This window comes from Diabrotica virgifera, chromosome 5 (genome assembly GCF_917563875.1).
Source record: "Diabrotica virgifera virgifera chromosome 5, PGI_DIABVI_V3a".
Classification (NCBI taxonomy): Eukaryota; Metazoa; Arthropoda; class Insecta; order Coleoptera; family Chrysomelidae; genus Diabrotica; species Diabrotica virgifera.
Genome location: NC_065447.1, coordinates 229,421,799 through 229,441,438, shown reverse-complemented (window position 1 = coordinate 229,441,438; position 19,640 = coordinate 229,421,799). Strand labels below are relative to the sequence as shown.

Sequence of the window (19,640 nt, the reverse complement as noted above, 5' to 3'; positions counted from 1 at the left end):
ATTTTGCAATTTTCTAAGCAACCAATAAGGATAGATATATTCAGCGAACGCCATATTGAAGTTTTTTATACTATTTATGAGTTTCTTACTCTCAAATTTGTTTAAAATGCTTAACTTTTTGGTAATAGACGGAAAAAGCAAAAATTTACCGTTTATTGATTTTCATTTGTTAATAACTATGTATATCATCAAAATCGGCTGCAGGAAACATACAGGTTGTTATTATAGATGTCCATACTCCTCAAAAAATTTGGTTTCGGGCTGGAGGGGGTTGTGTCACCAACAGGATATATTTTTCCTTATTTTTCTTAACTAAAATGAATAGACTGCGATCCAGCATCCAGATATCCTCCATGATTAAATGCCGCCTCCTTACATCAGGAACATTTTAGTCTCAACAATGCCTGGAGAAGACAATGGGAGAGCGACTCACGACCAATGGCAGGAAGTACTCCAAATGGCCAGTATCAATCAGAAATCGCTAGGCTTTGAACAAGCAACGGGATATGTACTGACAGCTTACATGATGGGGAAAAGCTCTGAATTCCAAGTGTGACTGAGGTAAGTAACGACATACTGTCCGTCACATTGTTGAAGAATGTCCCCGAAGGCGGTTTCCTGGAGTTTTTGATTAATTCCTGAATGCGACTGAAAATGTTTTAGATCACATTGACACATTATGTTCGTTTGTAATAATCTATTGACGTTTTCTATCGTTTTTAATTATGCAGTCCGTTCAAACGAAAATTTGACCCCCCCCCCCCCCAGAACCTCAGAAAATAAGAGCTTCATCAAATTAAAAAAAAAAACTTACATCAATTTATATTGGAAGGGGGACGAATTTTCATGAAAAATTTATGCTCTCAAATGGACCCCCCCCCCCCCCCACAGCACCGGATCAAGACCCAGTGTTTTTTTAATGGGAAGTGTGATCGAGTGGCAAATCATTTGAAATGAATTTTTTTTTTCTACACGATGCTCTATTTTTTATTAATTTACGTAATAAGTTTGAAGATAATTTTAGACTTAACAAATTAGTCATTCCTCAAATTAAAAAAATAGAGAGTCGTATAGGAAAAAAAATTACCTTTCAACTGATGTGCCATTCAACTAAATTTGCTATTTAAAAAAAAACTGGGGGTTAATGCGGGGTAGTAGGGGGTTACATTTGAGGACATAATTTTGCATAAAATTATTCGTCCTCCTTTCAATACAAATTGACGTGTTTTTTTAAATTGTGAAGATACTCTTGGTTTCTGAGTTTCTGGGGGTGGGGGTCAAATTTTTGTTGGAACACACTGTATGTTTTTATCGTATGCTATACGCTAAATGGAAAAATGTAATTACTGATATTAATAAAGTAATTTATATAGTGGTGTATATTTATTATACCTGTCCTTAATATTTAATATATATTATTTCATGGCACACCTGTATTTACATAATTAAACGATTTCCTTCATCTGATACGTTTAGAAGCATATCTAAATTGAGTTAAATCTGGAAATGAACCCGGTTCCGATAATATCAAGTATAGCATGCTCAACATTGTCCCTTCAAGTCACAATGGACAATTTTTAAAATGTCCAAATGAAGCTCAGCAATAAACAGTCGTAGATATATGTTTTGGTATCCTTACTATTTAATTTATACAACGCGACCCTCCCTAGAACACCTTCGTAGAAATTTGGTTACGCTGACGACTCGACCATTGCAGCAAGACAATAACATAAATGGTATAGAAACAATACTAACGGATGATCTTGCTATTGAAGAATCCTTCCGAAAGTGGAGGCTATAGCCTTATGCAACGAAAACCAAAATATGCTGTTTCTTTCTCAATTATAGAAATTTAAGTTTTAAAGCGCATCTACAAAGAACGGCTGCAAAATTAAAAGTGCGAAATGATATAATCCAAAAGCTCTGTGGCACCACATGGAGTTCCTCAACCTACGTCCTCAGATCGGCCGCTCTCGGAATTGGGAGCTAAATATACTTCCCCGGTATGGCTCAACACATGAAGCGTACACACGAAGATTGTTGACAGCCAGAGATTAAACCAGTCAGTGCGAATGATATCAAGTACAATTAAACCAACACCGAACTATTGGCATCCCATTCTAAATCAATTTCCATCGCCGAAACTTCTTCGAAATCATTCTCTTCTCAGAGAATATAGAAAATGGTTAACCATTAGCCACTATTAGCAACACCATGTCTGGACCCAATTCTACCAGTAATATTTCTAGTTCATATGCAACTGCTACTATGTCTAAACCAAAAACCGAAATACCCTAAGAAGAATCAAGCTATTCTGATTTATGCAGAACCATATTAACTACTACTCGATTATGACAAGGCCATTGATAATCCTTAAGGCTATAAAATCTAAGAAAGCTATAAGATCTAAGAAACTTCTTCAAAAGCATTATCTTCGCAGAGAATATAGAAAAAAAGTTAACCATTAGCTACCCACCCGCCATGACAAGCTTGGTATCAAAATTAATAGACTGCGCTAGATATCCCTCATTGTTAAAGGCCACCCTTTTAAATCAGGAACATTTCAATCTCACCAATGCCTGGAGAAGACGATGGAAGAGTGACTCCCCAACCAAGTGACAAATGAGATACACCAAATGGCCTGTATCGATCAGAAACCACCAGGCTATGAATTGCCCGCAATGCATGGAGAAGCTGAGCAGACTCAGAACAACCAGCGGTAGATATGCTGACAGCTTACATAGATGGGGAAGAGTACTTACTTTTGAGAATTACTGTGGTGCGCAACGACAGACTGTCAGATACATTGTTGAAGAATGCCCCCGAGGGTGGTTCCCTGGAATTTTTGATGAGTTCCTAAATGCGACCTTAAATGATTTAAATTTTATTGATACATTAGATGTTCGTTTGTACTAATCCTTTAACGTTCTCTATTGTTTTGAATTATGGGTTCTTATTGCATGCCATACGCTAAATATAAAAATGTAATTACTGGTATTATTAAAGTGGTGTATATTTATTATACCTGTCCCTAATATTTAATATATTATTTCATGGCACACCTGTATTTATGTAAAATATAATTAAACGATTTCCTTCATACGATACGTTTAGAAGCATATCTAAATTGAGTTCAAACAAAACAACAGCAACAACAACAACGTTTCAGTACACCCGTCACTTTTAACGACGGACTCTATAAACCAGCCAACCAACAATGCACATTCTGACAGCCAACGTTCCCCGACAGGTATGCCCAGTAATCATCGAATTTGTTCCAGTTGGGTGGCAATAATGAGCTCTGATTCGGACGCATCACTCTCGCCACATTGAATTGTGTGTTTCTTGTTGAGAATTGACCTCTAACAGCAAATTACAGCGGCTGGGAGTAACTGTTCAAAGCCTTTTATGACAAAAGGGCTCTATGGTGCTCAGTGGGAATTAATTACGTCGGTCGGGGATAAGTAACCCGCCGGGCCTGCTCCGAAACTCGCCGGGGTCTCCCACTAATGAAGCTGCTAAACGGCACAAGGATTATTTTAATTACGTACGGTCCTTGCCGCTTGCTGCTCTTCAATGAATCCTGCCTGGTTCTGGTTTATATGTGTGTGTCTATGTGTGTGTGTTACATGCGGATCTGAGATTGCGGCTATTTCGCATTCACATGGAAAAACCGTTCGAGCAAGTTTTCGCTAACATTCATCAAAGTTAACACATTACACTGTTAAAAATAATAATAACTGTACTATAAAAATGAAAAATAATGTTCATCAGTTGTAATAGTAGGGGAGGAAAGTATGCTAAATGTGCAGTCACTCGAGCGTTATGGGGACCTATTGGGTTGTGAAGAGTAGGTCCTAAAACCAAAAAAAGTTAAGTTAAGTTTTCCATCTAAGTGGGGACTTTCCATTTTTAATTTAATTCTCCATTTCCAACAATCGTTATTTCCGATTATAGCGCCATCTATTTATAATTCGAAAAAATGTCTCGAATACAAGTTACGTATTTTTACGTAAGGAATTAAAACCTGCAATAAAAAATGGGGGCGCCTATTTAAGATTTTAAAGTAACCCCCCACCCAATCTCCGTGGAGGGTCGTGTTTGGTACCATTCGATTGATTTTTGAAAAACATTGAAAAAGTATTTTTTAGTTTTTCGATGTGACGTTCATTTCGCAAAATTTTCGCTTTTTTGTGAAACTTTGTGACTCGCCCATTTCCTTACGCCTTACGCCCGCTCAAATCGTCATATTTTTGAAATATACACTCTTTTGCATGCACTTAACTTACTTTATCTTAATCTGACGATTTCGAGTTTTTCTAAGGATAGATTTTTTTCGGACCCCCCTTAACGAACTCCCCCGTATTAAGAGCCAATATACAGTGCGCTGGAATAAATGTTACCCCCCCCCCCCATATTAACTTATTTATTTTTAGCACATAAGCAAAACGCTCAGACAGGTCGATTTTTAAAATAATCAAAGTATATTATAACTATAACATCAATGTTCCGAACTTTACACGATCCCTTTTCAGGTGACAGGCACAACTTTGATTTTTTTAAATGGGAAAGTACATCATGTGACACCTCATTTAAAAGCTTTTGAAGTACTGATTACAAAAATGTATAATACTTTAATCCATTTTAAGGGCGTAGGCGCAAAATTTCGTTCGAGTTATTTTTAAACGCATTAATTTTTTTCGAATCCTAAGAAAACTAATGAATATTTTTGAAAAATTTAAACGCAGAATGAAATATTACATTATTACCGAGAGCTGAAATTCCCTTAGAATAAACAAAACGTTTCTTTTGAATGATATATTTAAAATTAAAAATCAGACTAAATTTTCTCTTTTTTTCACCCCTGTGCCTTATTAAAATAATCATTATAGAAGTTCTTAGGGACTTTCCACTCTCGATAATACTCTAATATTTCATTCTGCATTTAAATTTTTCAAAAATACCTATTCGTTTGAATTAATGAATTAAATTCATTTTTAATCACGTTTTCAAAAATTTTACCAGAATAAATTTTTCAAATGTTTACACCTTGGCAAAACCAGGTCAATTAAATGGGTATTCAAATAAAATAAAAAACCAAAAAAGGTATATTTTTTATAAAAAAGGATTATTAAATATGTGATAAAGATACGGATTTATAAAAGCGTAAACATTGTGAATACGAGGGGTGATGCATAACTTTTGAAACTATGTGTATGGAATAGAAGCTTGGATCTTGAATGCGACATCGATGAAAAAGTAGAACCATTCGCTTTGTCGGTGCATCGATGAATTCTGAAAGTATTGTGGACAGAACATCTTTGTAAGTACCTTTGAGAAGGACAAATGACGAAATGAAGATCTTAAATACAATCAAAACCAGAAAATTGGACATATTACACGTGAAGCGAAATGCAACTCGTTCCAACTGATTGTGTAGGAAAAGACATATAAAGAAAGAGAAGCTTAGGAAGACGTAGAATATCATAAAAGCAACCTGAAAGAATAGTACTAGTGTACACCAACTGTTTTGCTTTCATGTAGTGTTATTTTTTATTTACTTATATTTCATATAAAAACTACTTTATTTAATTATGGTTTTTATTAATTTTTATCTTCAAAGTACAAATTTTTATTACATCGTGACTGTCATGTTATATTCAGTGGAGCCAACCTCAAAATATCAAAATAACCTATAAAAGATAACAGTAGGTACCAACTTAAAATTACAAAGAACAAATCAGAGATATAACTAAAAAGGAGAACAACTTACTAACTAATACAACACCAACAATGAACTTTTCAGAACAGCCCGCTCTTAACTCCGAATAGCTATGATGATTGCCGACCTCCGTCAAGGAGATGTAACTTGAAGAAGAAGATGGAAACTAAGAAAAGTAGAATTAGAATGTTACTATGATGAATATAAAAGAAAACACATCTTCTTCTTCTTCTTTTGGCATCATAACCCTGGATGGGTCTTTGCCTGTCTTGCTATGTCCTTCCATTCAGATCTCTCTTGACCTCTTGTGTTCTTCTCCTTCATTGTCTTATATTCATGATTTTCAGGTCGTCTTCCACGTCATCCAACCATCTCGTCCTGGGCCTTCCTTTTTTCCGCCTTCCTACCGGCTTCCACTGACGTTCACTGTAACATCTTCTTTGTCGTTTAAAAGAAAACATATAGAGCTGCTAAATTTACAACAAACTGAACTAAAGAAGATTCAAGTTACAACGCATGGGTGGGTTGATATAAACTGCAAAATGAGCACGTTCGTTCTTTAACATATTTTTTGCACGATTGATCATTTTTGACTATTTACCGTGACAGATTTTACGTCAGTAGGTGACATTTACTAGCAACTCGACGGTAAGTAATCCAACTCGACGGTAAGTACTCCAACTCGACGGTAAGTAATTCACTTACCGTCGAGTTAAAAAATCTCTTAATTTTAATTTATTTTTTGAAAGAATAAAGAAAACTAACGAATTATTTATTAATATTGAAACTTATGGTACAATTTGTTAAATTATTAAATGAAATCCCACTTGTTTGGGCTGTGGTTTCACTTCTAACAGAAACTTCTGCAGAATCGCATACATTAGTAGTATTACTAGTATTGCACAATAGTTTTTCGGCAAAATCTATTTTATTTTGAAGAGAATCTTCTACATAGCTTTCTGCCACTGTCGATGAACGCCAACCTCTATGACGCTTTAATCCGAGGACATCAACACCTTTATTAGCCAAAAGCGTTGCTGATGTCCTCCTGAACGAATGGCCAGTATAGTTCTCGGGATTAGGCAAATTTAAGAATTTGGCAATTTGAGAAGGCCAGCCCCCGATTGTCCCTTTCCCTATAACTTGAGCACAACATTTTCCTTTGGCGTATCTTAAGAACAAATGATTTGATTTTACTTGTAATGGACGAAGTTTTATATACTTTTGCAGAATTTCTAAATATGGAATTTTATCGTCTGGTTTATTAACGACTGTAAAAGTACGCTGGATGTTCGTTTTTGTATTGGGTACTTTTACAATCATTAAACCATCGGTTTGTTGGATGTCATTCATAGTAATATTATATAATTCTTCTCTTCTACAGGCACCAGATATTCCCAATATCATTGCGACCTACAAATTATGAAAAAATCTTCATTAGAGTATTTCTTTTAACTAAACTAGCTTATATTACCTTGTGAACTAGAAATTCTTCATCCGGTGCTTCCATCCGAAATTTTTCAAATTGCTCCCATGTAAAAATGCTCGCTTTCTTAGGCCTATAGCCAACATTTTTTCTCTTCAAATACGCGATCAAAGTTGAAAACTTGGAAATATCAATGCCATCATAAAGAAAAACGGTGGATTTAATCATTGAATATTCTGCCCAGAGGCTTCCAGAGCTTTTAACTGCATATGTCTTTGAACGAAATATGCCAATAGAGTCTTTTCTTCGATTCTTAAATTCTTGCCTTCGCACCATTTTTTAAAACTTTGGTAGGTATTTTGATAACGGATTTTGGATTTTTCGGGAATAATTGCGGAACACCCTTCTTCCCAAGCCCGTTCAATTTCTTCAAATTCACTTTCGCTCATATTTTAATTTATAATAATCAAAATTGTACTTAAAATTATTGACAACTAAATAAAAACTCAATTCTCCATTGTTGTTATGCACCCTAGTTACTACCTAACAACCAAAGTATCTATCTTGATAAAATGAATGAAACTAGTCAATATGACGAAAATGTTTAATTTTATAATTTATAATGGTATCAATCGTGCAAAAAACGTTATAAGCATGTCGAACGTTAAGGGTAACCGATCTCAGACAATAATTGGAGTCGTCGCCCCGCTCCTCCTCCAAACAATTGTCTTCGATCGGTATAAAACCCTTACCGTTCTCCATACTTAATATACTATTAAATTTAAACCAATAAATTGTTTTGTAATCATTACAAATTTTGTAATTTTCAAATTGAACACTAAATTCATCAGAATAAATGCAAAGGAAATTGTCATTACAGCGTTTACAGCCCCTTAAACCATCGATATGCAGTTTAAGCGGGATAAGTAATTAAACCTGAAGCGGCCGACTGATATATTTCACCTGAGTAGTGCTAACTGCTTCCTCCTGTCAAATAAATAATTCACAAGTCATCATATATCCGACATTTCCAGAACACATGTCGAATAAATTCATTGTTTCCACACAACCATAAATCTCGAAGTTTTTCATTGTTCACTGGCTAGCGATTTACATTTTCTATATCTAGACGGAAAGTGGCTCGTAAATTGCTGAAATGTAGTATGAAAAGCCTCGTATATTTCTTTCTATACTTTGCTTACAGGGTGACACAAAGAATATTGGTTTTTATTCGAGCGATATACATATTTTAGTATTTTTATACTTTCAATGGGAAACTATAATGGTGTCAAGAACTTACAGCTTCGGCAACTTATTCTAATACGTACCTAAAACTAATAGTCCAGTCGGGTTAGACGAATAACAGGCCTAACCTTGCATTAGGAGCTGCCCCAAATTTTAGTATTCTAATCTTTAGAGGGGTCAATAGTAGTGTAAATTTAAAATCTCGACTGAATTGCGCGGTTGCGTTAGTCGCCATCTTGATTTTAAAAGAGAACCGTTTTTGCTCAATATCTCCGCAGTTTTCAATTTTTCGACAAAAAGTATGAAAACCAAAATTGTTGAAAATGTGATTTTCTATCATTTCTATTGTTACAATTTTTTCGTGCCGTCGATATTTTCCGAGTTATGGCGGAAAATAATGACAGTAAGAGCATAAATATTGAATTATCTCGTTTATTATTAGCTTTATGACAAAAATGTTCCTATATAAAAATATAGAGACTTAAATTCTACTCAATTTCAGTATCTTTCATTTTTTTGATAAAGTTAATATTTAAGATAGTACGTATGCGATAATGGCGCGAGCGTAAAACCCGATTGATTTCCTAGCAATTGCTTTTGTTCAATATCTACGCCATTTTCAACTAAAATTGTCCCAAATATGATTTTGTACAATTTCTTTTTAACAATTTTTTTCATGCGGTTAATATTTTCCGAGTTAAGTGGGAAAATAGTAAAAAGTGGTGGGGGGAGCATAATTACTAAATTGAATATTGTTTTTGAGCTGCCCCAAATTTTATAATTCTATCCTTTAGCGGAGATCAATAGTAGTGAAAATTTAAAATCTCGACTGAATTCCGCTGTTGCATTAGCCGCCATATTGATTTAAATGGAGAACCGTTGTTGCTTAATATCTCCGCCATTTTCAACTTTTCGACAAAAATGATAGGAACTAAAATTGTTGGAGACGCAATTTCCTACAATTTTTTTCCACGATTTTTTTATGCGATCAATATTTTTCGAGTTAAGGGGGAAAATGGTGGAAGCGGAGAGGAAGCATAATTATTGAATTATCTCATTTATTATTAATTTTACGACATAATTGTACACAAACAAAAATAAAGAGAATTATATTTTATACAATTTTTAAAACTTCCAGTGAAACACCAACCAAACTAAGTACATAAAAGACATAAATAAAAACTTATATGTATTAAGTTCACTTAGTTTTTTTAACTAGCGGGTTTGATTGGTTGAATTTGTCTGTCGATAATTAAGTTTCATGTCAGCTAACATATTTTAATATTTCAATAATTTTTTTTAAATTTTGGACCCTATTGGGGGGAATTTTCCTATTCCCCCTCGTAGACCCGCCACTGGTTCTCTCGAAAAATTGTAGTAAATCGTAATTGCAACAATTTCAGTCCTTACACTTTTTGTCGAAAAGTTGAAAATGGCGGAGATATTGAACAAAAACCATTGCGATAAAATCAATCAGGTCTTACGCTCGCGCCTTTACCGCATACGTACTACCTTAAATATTGATTTTATTTAAAAAATGAAAGAGATCAAAATTGTACAAAATTTAATTCTCTTCATTTTTAATAGGTTTAAATTTGTTGTAAAGCTAATAATAAACGTGATAATTCAATAAATCAATAATTATGCTTTAACCGTCACAATTTTTCCCCATAACTCGGAAAATATCGACCGCACGAAAAAAAATTATAATAAACAAAATTATAGAAAATCGCATTGTTAACAATTTCAGTTTTTACACTTTTTGTCGAAAAGTTGAAAATGGCGGAGATATTGAACAACAACCGTTCTCGTTTAAAATCAAGGTGGCGGCTAACACAACGGTCAAATTCAGTCGAGATTTTAAATTTATACTACTATTGACCCCCCTAAAGATTAGAAAAATAAGATTTGGGGCAGCTCGTAATGCAAGGTCAAATGCTATCCCGACTGGGCTATAATAACAAATACAAATTAGCCAAAATTAGAAAAAAGTTACAAAATAATTTTTATTTTTTAACAGAATGCTATAATACTCGTCTCTTTCTCCTTTAGGGTACGAACATGCCAAAGATACGGGAGCGCGGATGAGCGTGGTGTAGGTCGCTATCGCGGTCGAGGTTTACATCAATGACGGGCACAACATACCGAAGATACCTTCCTTTCAATGTTCTTTGTTGTTTCCATATAACCAAAACTTGTCGCAACCTGATTACAACAAGAAATGACTAAATATATCAGCCGTATCTCCGGCGAATGTCACGTGGTTTAAAAACCACCAATAAACTTTAATTTACCACGCGATCAGCAGCTCCATCGCGATATAAAACAAACTATTTTGTTTTGCATCGATATCGCTGTAAACCTCGATGATAGGTGCGGGTGCGACGATTGGTGAGGGTGAACAGGTGACACATCCTTGGTATGTACGATCTCATAAGAAAATGAAGGTTTGTTTTGACATCGATGTAGCGAGCGCGATTGCGACCTACACCGCGCACATCCATGTACAATATCTTCCACATGTTCATACCCTTAGGTGTCTACAAACCCATTACATTTTAAGTTGAAGCGTGTTTTTGCCGAAAAAAAAACAATAAACAAAACGTCGTTAAAGGAGAATATTTATTTTGGACATGTGTTCGCGAATTTGTTCTGTGCACTATGTCTGCTTGAGTTTTCAATCAGTAGGGGAGTGCATATAGATTTTCACTTCGGAAAAAATCAAACAAGATAGTACTTTTGGTAATTTCGTTAAGAAATGTTTAATAAACAACATATCAAAAAGTTCTACTCGAGAAGTGGGTGCTTCATTTTTTATTAAACAAATGAACTACGAAGTTTGATGTTTTTTAAATAACTCCGAAAATATAAATTTTAGAACAAAAGTGACTTTACCATTGAAAAATTCAGAAAATTTTGCAAAAAAACTTTATATAAAATATTTTCTAAAATTAAATCTGTATCTTCTATAATTTTTTATTTATAACGCTAAAGTCACCCTTCTCCCAAATATTGGCGCACTGTAAACTAGCGTACGACGAAGTGCACGGTTGAGTTATTTTAATGTAATTCTTTAACTAATGGATCAAATGAAATTTTACAAATTGAACCTAAAAGAAAAATAATTAAGCTATATTATGGTTATAATAAAAAGAAATAAAATGTATGGGCATAAGTACGGTGGGGGCGGAAATTGACCCTTAGATGAATTTTGTTTAAAAATGATTTAAAAATGTGTAACTAATACAATTTTTCTTATAAAACCCTGAATTTTGCACAACTTACTTTTCAAGCATCGTACTAAATGATGTTTCATTAAAAAAAATCTTAAAAATTTAATTCAAATGATATGACGTCTTAAAAAATGTAATTTTTGAAATCTTCGTAGTTTTATAGAATTACCACCAATTTAAGACGGTATTACTCAAGTTTGAACAGATCTACTACAGTTTTATAAGTGCTTTTTTTAAATCTTACGATGTAGTCTTTAAAATGCACTAAATTATTTCACTTTAGAAATTAAATAGACTATTTGTTTTTGAGAAAATTAAGAAAGATAACAAAATGTAATACAAAAACTGAAAATTAGCAGCAAAAAAAATGTTTATATCAAAAATATTTCCTGTAAAACTGACCTAAAATACATTTAATAATAAACCTCAACAATAGCAAATGTTCAGTAAAAATTTTTTTTAGCTCTTATACAGTATGTCTGCGTAACTTGGAACCTATTGATAACTTTTTTATTATCAGTTTAACGAAAAAAAGTTATTCTTTATAAAATCCTCTGCATCGTATATAGTCTAAGATACAGTCATCAAATATCAAATTTAATGAATTTTATACGAGTTATGTCAAAAAATATGAATTTCGCTCAAGAGTAAAGTATCGTTAAATTTCACAATATCGAAAATTGTTATTAAGAAAAGTTGTTTCGAATTAAAAAATTTGTTTTAGTGTTCAATTACATCATTCTAATTAAAATATTGTGAATAATAAAGGCACTTAACTCTAAAGAAAAGTTCATATTTTTTACAAAACCTCGTATAAAATTAAAAAAGTTAAATATCTGATGGTTGTATCTTATATTTTAGACCAGGGAGAGCATTTTATGAAGAATAACTTTTTTTCGTAAAAGTCATAATAAAATAGTTATCATAATTGTAATAAAATTATGAGTATCCGTAATTTGAGAAAAAATTAAAAACAATTTTTCGATTAGAATATTGTAATTGTATATTTAAACATAGTTTTTAATTTCAAACAACTTTCCATAATAGCATTTTTTGATATTCTGAAAAATAAAGTACTTTACTCTTTAACGAAATTCATATTTTTGACAAAATTCGTATAAAATTGATAAAATTTGATATCTGATGGTTGAGTTTTAGATTTTTGACTATCCAGAGCATTTTATGAAGAATAAATTTTTTTCGTAAAATTGATAATAAAAAAGTTTTCCATGTGGTTCCTAGCTACGCAGACATACTGTATAAGAGCTTCTGTATAAGAATTTTCAAATTGCAATGCCATATTCGGATTCAGTATAAACAAAAACAAAATACAAATACAAACATATTTGATCAAAGTAAAATGATGAATTTAAGGATATTTTTAAAATTATTAATACAAAACAATTGTTATTGTTTCAACAATTAATAAACAATTAGCGGCCAAATGATCGAGTAGAACTTTTTACTTTAACATGTATATAAACTAACAAAAAAAAGAATGTGTGTGTACTTTGTACGCACGTAAGAAGTTATACTTCTATTATATGATTATATGATTATAAACGAAATTAATATACTTTTTATTTATATTTTATTTAAATATTAAATTAATTTATACTTACTACTTCTCAAACATTTTTATTAAAACAGTGCCAAAAAAACACATTAAAAATGCCACAAATGATTTCTGAACATTAATTGTCGGAAAAATTTTTAACTAAATACGTATTTTCTGAAAATAAAATTATATAATAAATATATTTACAATCATAAAATGTATAAAAAAAAATAAAAAAATAAAAGTTTCTATTGGGATTCGAACCAACTTACCACGCGGCTGGTATTTGCGTTGTATTGGGATTCACCCGCATTAAAACTTCGCCACAGAGACAGCTTGTCATTATGTGCGAAGATCGTCTAACTAAACAGATTAACCTTTTGACATTTTTAACTTATGTAAATCAAATTATTTTGATTTTGAATTGAAATGATTTAGAATTGAAAAAATACAACAAAACATAGAGTAAGAAGACAATATATTAGGTGAATATTGATAAAAATTTTGATGGTAATCAAATTATGTAAATAAAAGTGTTACATACTACTTATGTATTTTGGTAGGTTCAAGGTAGGTATCGGAGCCCGTATAACGACTAATAAATTTCGCAATCACTTGCGTCGTGCAAAGTGGCTATGTTCAAATATCATAACAAAATTTGATCAACTATTTATAAAACACTTACCAGTGAAAGATTCTTTAGCTTTGAATAAGCGAGATCTGCGGCACTCATACTAGGCACAGTTTGATGAGCTTTCACATTGGCATGCAACAATCATCTCTTCTATGTAAATAAGTCCAAAAATATAATATGAAAACTATTTAAAAAGGCAGTATAACCATTAACTAACTTTTTGTTTGTTGTTTCTCTTCCTACAAATTTTAAAACGCAACAAGCATACATTATAACCAAACCATGCACAGTCCCACAGCTGTGCCACAGCTGCCATATTGGATAATTTTTGTCATGTCATTTGAACATCCAATCAGAACAAAGTTATAATGCGCATGCGCCCGGTCGCTAGGTTTTCCCATATAAAATTTCACCGTCATTACGCCCGTAAAGAAGTATAACTTCAATAACTTCAAAAAGTTTTAAAAAAATATAAGCTTGTTTGAATTTTTCCGAAACAATGCATGTTTTCGTTCTAATTGCACTCCCCTAGAGGTGGTGCGTTCTTACAAAAAATTAGTATAATATCATGTCAGAACAAGCAGCCAAATTATAGATTTAATTGGAGATGAACGATCGCATCAATATCTTGCTGAAGTTATGGGAATCCACCAATCCAGCGTTTCAAGAGCTTTAAGAAGGTATAGAGAATAGGTAGGTATAGAGTATAGAGCATAGATAGGAGAAAAATGTCCTGGCTGAGAAATCTCAGAGAATGGTTTGGATGCAGCTCAACTGCACTCTTTCTGGCTGTAGTGTCAAAAGTTAGAATAGCAATGATGATTGCCAACCTTCGTCGCGGAGATGGCACGTAAAGAAGAAGAAGAGAAAGTAGAGGATATTATACAAGAAAACCAGTTCCAGGACGTTCCAGGTGCACGAACCCCGCAGATAAACGTTATTTGCATCTGCAGACTTTGTGTACACATCATGATATAGCTAGACAACTGCGAAATGATCTTTTCACAGCCCGTAATGTTCGAATAACTGCCAATTCGGTTAGAAAAAGACTAAGGGAATTTGTAATCAGAGCCAGAATACCTGTTATTGTTCCACTGTTAACGAGTGCCCACGTATAGCACGTTTAAGTTTTGCACTAGAACATCGATTGGGTTATTAGTGACTGGGCTAATATTCTTTTTATTGATAAGTCAAGATTTGCACTTTGTCGGATCCACAAAGTGCAAATCTTGCATCTGTATAAATAATTATGTTAATGTTTATATTGTTGAATAGGGAATTGAATAACCTTTCAAATGAGCTGTCACACGACCCCTATTCTTATTTAAAAAAATCATCGATTACGTCATCTCGCCCAGATGGATGACGTCACTAGTATGATATATATGCCAAAAAATTATAATTTAAAAATAAAAATCGATCTGATTCGTAATTTATCTCCAGAGTCGCCCATTCTCGAGAAAATGAATTTATTCCAACTCAAACGTCCTCACTGTACCTATAACTTCAGAGGCTTATATCTTAAAACCATGATTTTTTGGAGCTACGCGCCCATTGAGTCTTTTGTTCTTCACATCAAGGACTACCAGAACCCAAAATTTCAGAGCATTTGACAGAGAGCCATTTTCCATAAGGTTTCTACGGGGTCTTTTGTCAAAGTGGAGATTGCTGGTTTTGCTTCTAGACCCCTCAAATAGCCCTGATGATTATTTGAGATGACATTTTAAGAAAAAGAAGATGATGATGATGATACTAAATAACAGCAGTGACAGAATACATCCCTGTCTAATACCTCTTTAGGTGAAGCAATCGGATGTCGGTTATAATCTCCCATCGACTCGTACGACTGCTTTACCCTTTACATTTAAACAATAAAGTGGATCATGAGTCATTTCTCTCTATATTCAGTCCTGATTTTCCGGAAGAAATGTGTAGTGATTATCGTGTACCGAGCGGATTCACAAAGCCAAATTGGATTTAATCTATTCAATCTTATTTTTCCATAAATAGCGCGAAGAAAACTTTTACCGTGTGGCTCATCAGACTAATATACCACATAATAATCTTCTCTAATTTTCCCGCGAGAGTTTGGTAGAGGATAAGTGGACATCAATTCACATCAACCTCGAATGGAATATCATGAGGGGTGAATTGATTTTGGTATAGTACCATGACACGATAAGTCTATGCTTACAACAATACATCTGGTTTATATAGTAGGCAGTGTGGAATGCTTTATAGTAGCACTATGGAGTGTCTTATCCAATTTTGTTAATTTGACACAATCAATGCTTTAATTTATTACAAATAGCTTATGTACATATATGTATACTACTACTACTACTATCGGTTTACAGCGTTCTCCGACGCTTTCCGACTCCTAACCGCCAATCTTCTCTGTTTAACCATAGACCTGAAGAGATTTCTCTTTTTCCTATACCTATACTAAATTTACAATCAAGGTGCAGTAGAAATAAACAAACCAAGACACGTTAAATGCTACTAGGAGCACTCCCGAATCATAATTTATAATGTATAAACTTTGGAAATCATGATTTGGGTTTGACAATGTATATAAATTTTAAATTATGATTTGGGAGTGCTCCTAGTAGCATTTAACGTGTCTTGTTTTGTTTATTTCTACTGCATCTTGATTGTAAATTTAGTATAGTTCAATTTCCTCCCTCCAGCTTCTTCTCGGCCTTCCTCTTTTCTTCGTCCTTGTCGTGTTCATGTCAAAATCTGCTTAGGGGTCCTGTCATCTGGCATTCTCTGTACATGGCCGTATCATACGAGCTGTTTTGTTTTTATGTCATCAATTATTTTATGTGTGACTCCCATCATTTCTCGTATTCTCTCATTTGGTATCCGATCTCTTCTTGATTTGCCTGCTGCTCTTCTCCAGAAGTCCATTTCTGTTACTAGTACTAGTCCTAGTCCATTTTCACCGTTCTTTGTTTCAGTGGCCAAACCTCACTGCCCTATGTGATTATACATACTTTTAAGTATGCTATTGTGTATGAGATGTTTGTTCGCTTTAGATATTGTGTGGTCCCACAGAATGCCGTTCATCATGGATATGGCTTTTCTACCCTGTATGTTTCTGTCTTTTATAGCAGCATCGAGTGTTCCATCTTGAGTTATCTTTATGCCCAGGTACTTGTATTAATCGCAGTGTTTAATTTCTACCCCATCGTCTAATGTAATGGACTGCTTTGTTCCTCCAATACACATGGCTTCAGTTTTCTTAATGTTGACTTCGAGACCACATTTGTCATATATTCTTCTATTAGCTTCCGCGTCATGTAACTCAAGTCATCATGATCCTGAGCAATCAGAATTTGGTCATCGGCGAAACATAAAGTGTATAGTGTTGTCTCGTCATTGAGAAGGATTCCCATGCCATTACATTTTCTTTTCCACAGCTTGAGTGCTTGTTCCAGATAAATTTTAAAAAGGGTAGGCGAAATACAACAACCTTGCTTCAATCTTTTCGTGACCTTAAATCCCTCAGACATCCTTGATCCAGTTTTCATTTTTGCAGTCGTTTCATTATACAGACTTTGGACTGCTTTGATAAGACCATGTTTATTGTTGGTTTGATGTAGGGTTGACCATAGTTTGCTGAGGGGCACACTGTCATATACTTTTTGTAAGTCTACGTACACCAGGTGAATTTTTTATTGACGGCTGTTTCTTTCTCAATAACTTGCGTAATAGAGTACAGGTGGTCTACTGTGGATCGCCCAGCTCTAAAGCCAGCTTGCTCCTCTGCTTCGTAATCTCTACAGTCATTTTCTATTTTGTTCTTAATAGGTTTCCCATACGTCCTACTTATTGTGATGTTTACCGCAATTCCTTTGTAAATTTCACACTGATTCTTCCTGCCTTCTTTGTGGATGGATGACATATGTGTATCCTAAATAATAAGTTTAATATAATATAATTTGCATAAACGTAGATGATACACCCCGTACATCTTCCCCCTACTACTTCTTCGGCGGCGAGTGTTGCGGCAACATGGCATCATTCATCATGTAAACTGAACGGTTCGTCCTGACGGACATCGTTAAGGGAGGATAGTATGCTGATAAAAGCACCCATAAATCTAGGCAGCGTTGAAGTACTTTATGCCTGCATACGATTTCTATGCTGTGCTAGAAAAGCGATCATATAACTTGCTGATTCAGTGAGCACGTCGAGCTAGATGGCAGGAATCATACGTTAACTGAGCCAGTGTTCACTGCGAAAATGGAAGTGATTAATAATGTCAAACGACAGACATTGTCGTCTTGTTAGCTGCGGTATACCGCTGTTAAAATATTTTGGGGAATGTAATAATACTAATAATCATTAATATCTGAAAAAGTTACGTCAAAATAAAAAATATAACAATATAGTTATTTTCCTAACAAGTGCAGAAAGTCATACTTTTCCGCACGCGACTGCAGTTTGCCGAACGACGCGAAGCGGGAGTTCGGCAAGCAGTCGAGTGCGGAAAAGAGACTTTATTCTGCAAGAGTTAGGAACAATATTTTTTCTACGAGTCTTTAAAAAATGACCAAATCTTAATCAATTAATTTAATATACATGAAAATACATACACAAATTAATTCTTTGACAAGGTTGTCAAAACCAAACTTTTAATATAATTAGTTAGCATGACGACGATCTTGCTTTCCATGACGATGATTCAAAACGACTGTTATTGTCTACCGATTTGACTTTCGAATATTATGTCAAAATAATTTTATTTCATGGAATTTTCTCGTTAATTTCATTAAAACAGGAACACAATAATATACATTTGAAATAAAATAGTAAATAATATCTAAATATTAGTTTATTGCATGTATTATAATTATTTTAATGCCATATTAAAATATCTAAACGCTTGCAGAAAAGTAAAACGCGTGCGGAAAATTAAAACGCGTGCGGAAAAGTAAAACGCGTGGGGAAAAGTAAAACATTCTAAACTAAAACGCGTGCGCGAAAGTAGACATTTTTGCACGCTCGTAGAAAAAATATTTTAAAATTTACTACAATTAGAATTATTAGTATGTAAAGTAGAAGCTGAAAACCCTATTTTATACAATACCAACGGATTTACAACATTACATTTTGTACAATACCAACCCTATTTTATACAATACCATGATGGACCAATGGCCAACGAAGACAAGCCAAGAACAAAGACAATCACAATTACAAAATAATAATCAAGTATATTCAAATGGGAAATAAGCCACAATTTTACTAACGTTTCGACGCCCAAGTCGGGTGTCGTTGTCAAAATACAAAATAATACTAAAATACTCAGTATTATTTTGTATTTTGACAACGACACCCGACTTGGGCGTCGAAACGTTAATAAAATCATTTTTAGGTAAAATTGTGGCTTATTTCCCATTTGAATATACTTGATTATAAAAATGCCACAAGAAAATAGCTTCAGAACAACATTACAAAATAATAAACAATGAAATCAGAAAAAAGATTAGAGAGACAAAACAAATTTACTATGAGGAAAAATGTAAAGAGATAGAATATCGTCAGAACAAATACGACCTACTCAACCAATATAAAAAGGTTAAAGAAATGACAGGGCTGCAAAAAAGGAACCACATCACAACTCTTTTAGATAAAAATGGAAATACGATGATAACGACTGACGAAAAGATAAAACGATGGAAAGAATATATGGAAGAGCTCTTCGACGACGAAACAGAAACCTTACAAGACATATCTTTCGAAGACAGAGAAACAAGTGTAGAACTTACAAAGGAAGAAATATTGTATGCGCTAAAGAACACCAGAAACGG

At 33.7% G+C, this 19,640-nt stretch overlaps 1 protein-coding gene across 1 annotated transcript in view; it reads left to right on the top strand.

Moving 5' to 3' along the window:
• The first annotated feature begins 400 nt into the window (after positions 1-400).
• Positions 401-19,640, top strand: part of LOC114332642 (histone H1.4-like) — an 89,465-nt gene continuing 70,225 nt past the window's right edge. The window contains exon 1 of the mRNA XM_050652184.1: positions 401-550. Within this exon, the coding sequence (XP_050508141.1) occupies positions 401-550 (150 nt within the window). The remainder of the gene's footprint in view (positions 551-19,640) is intronic.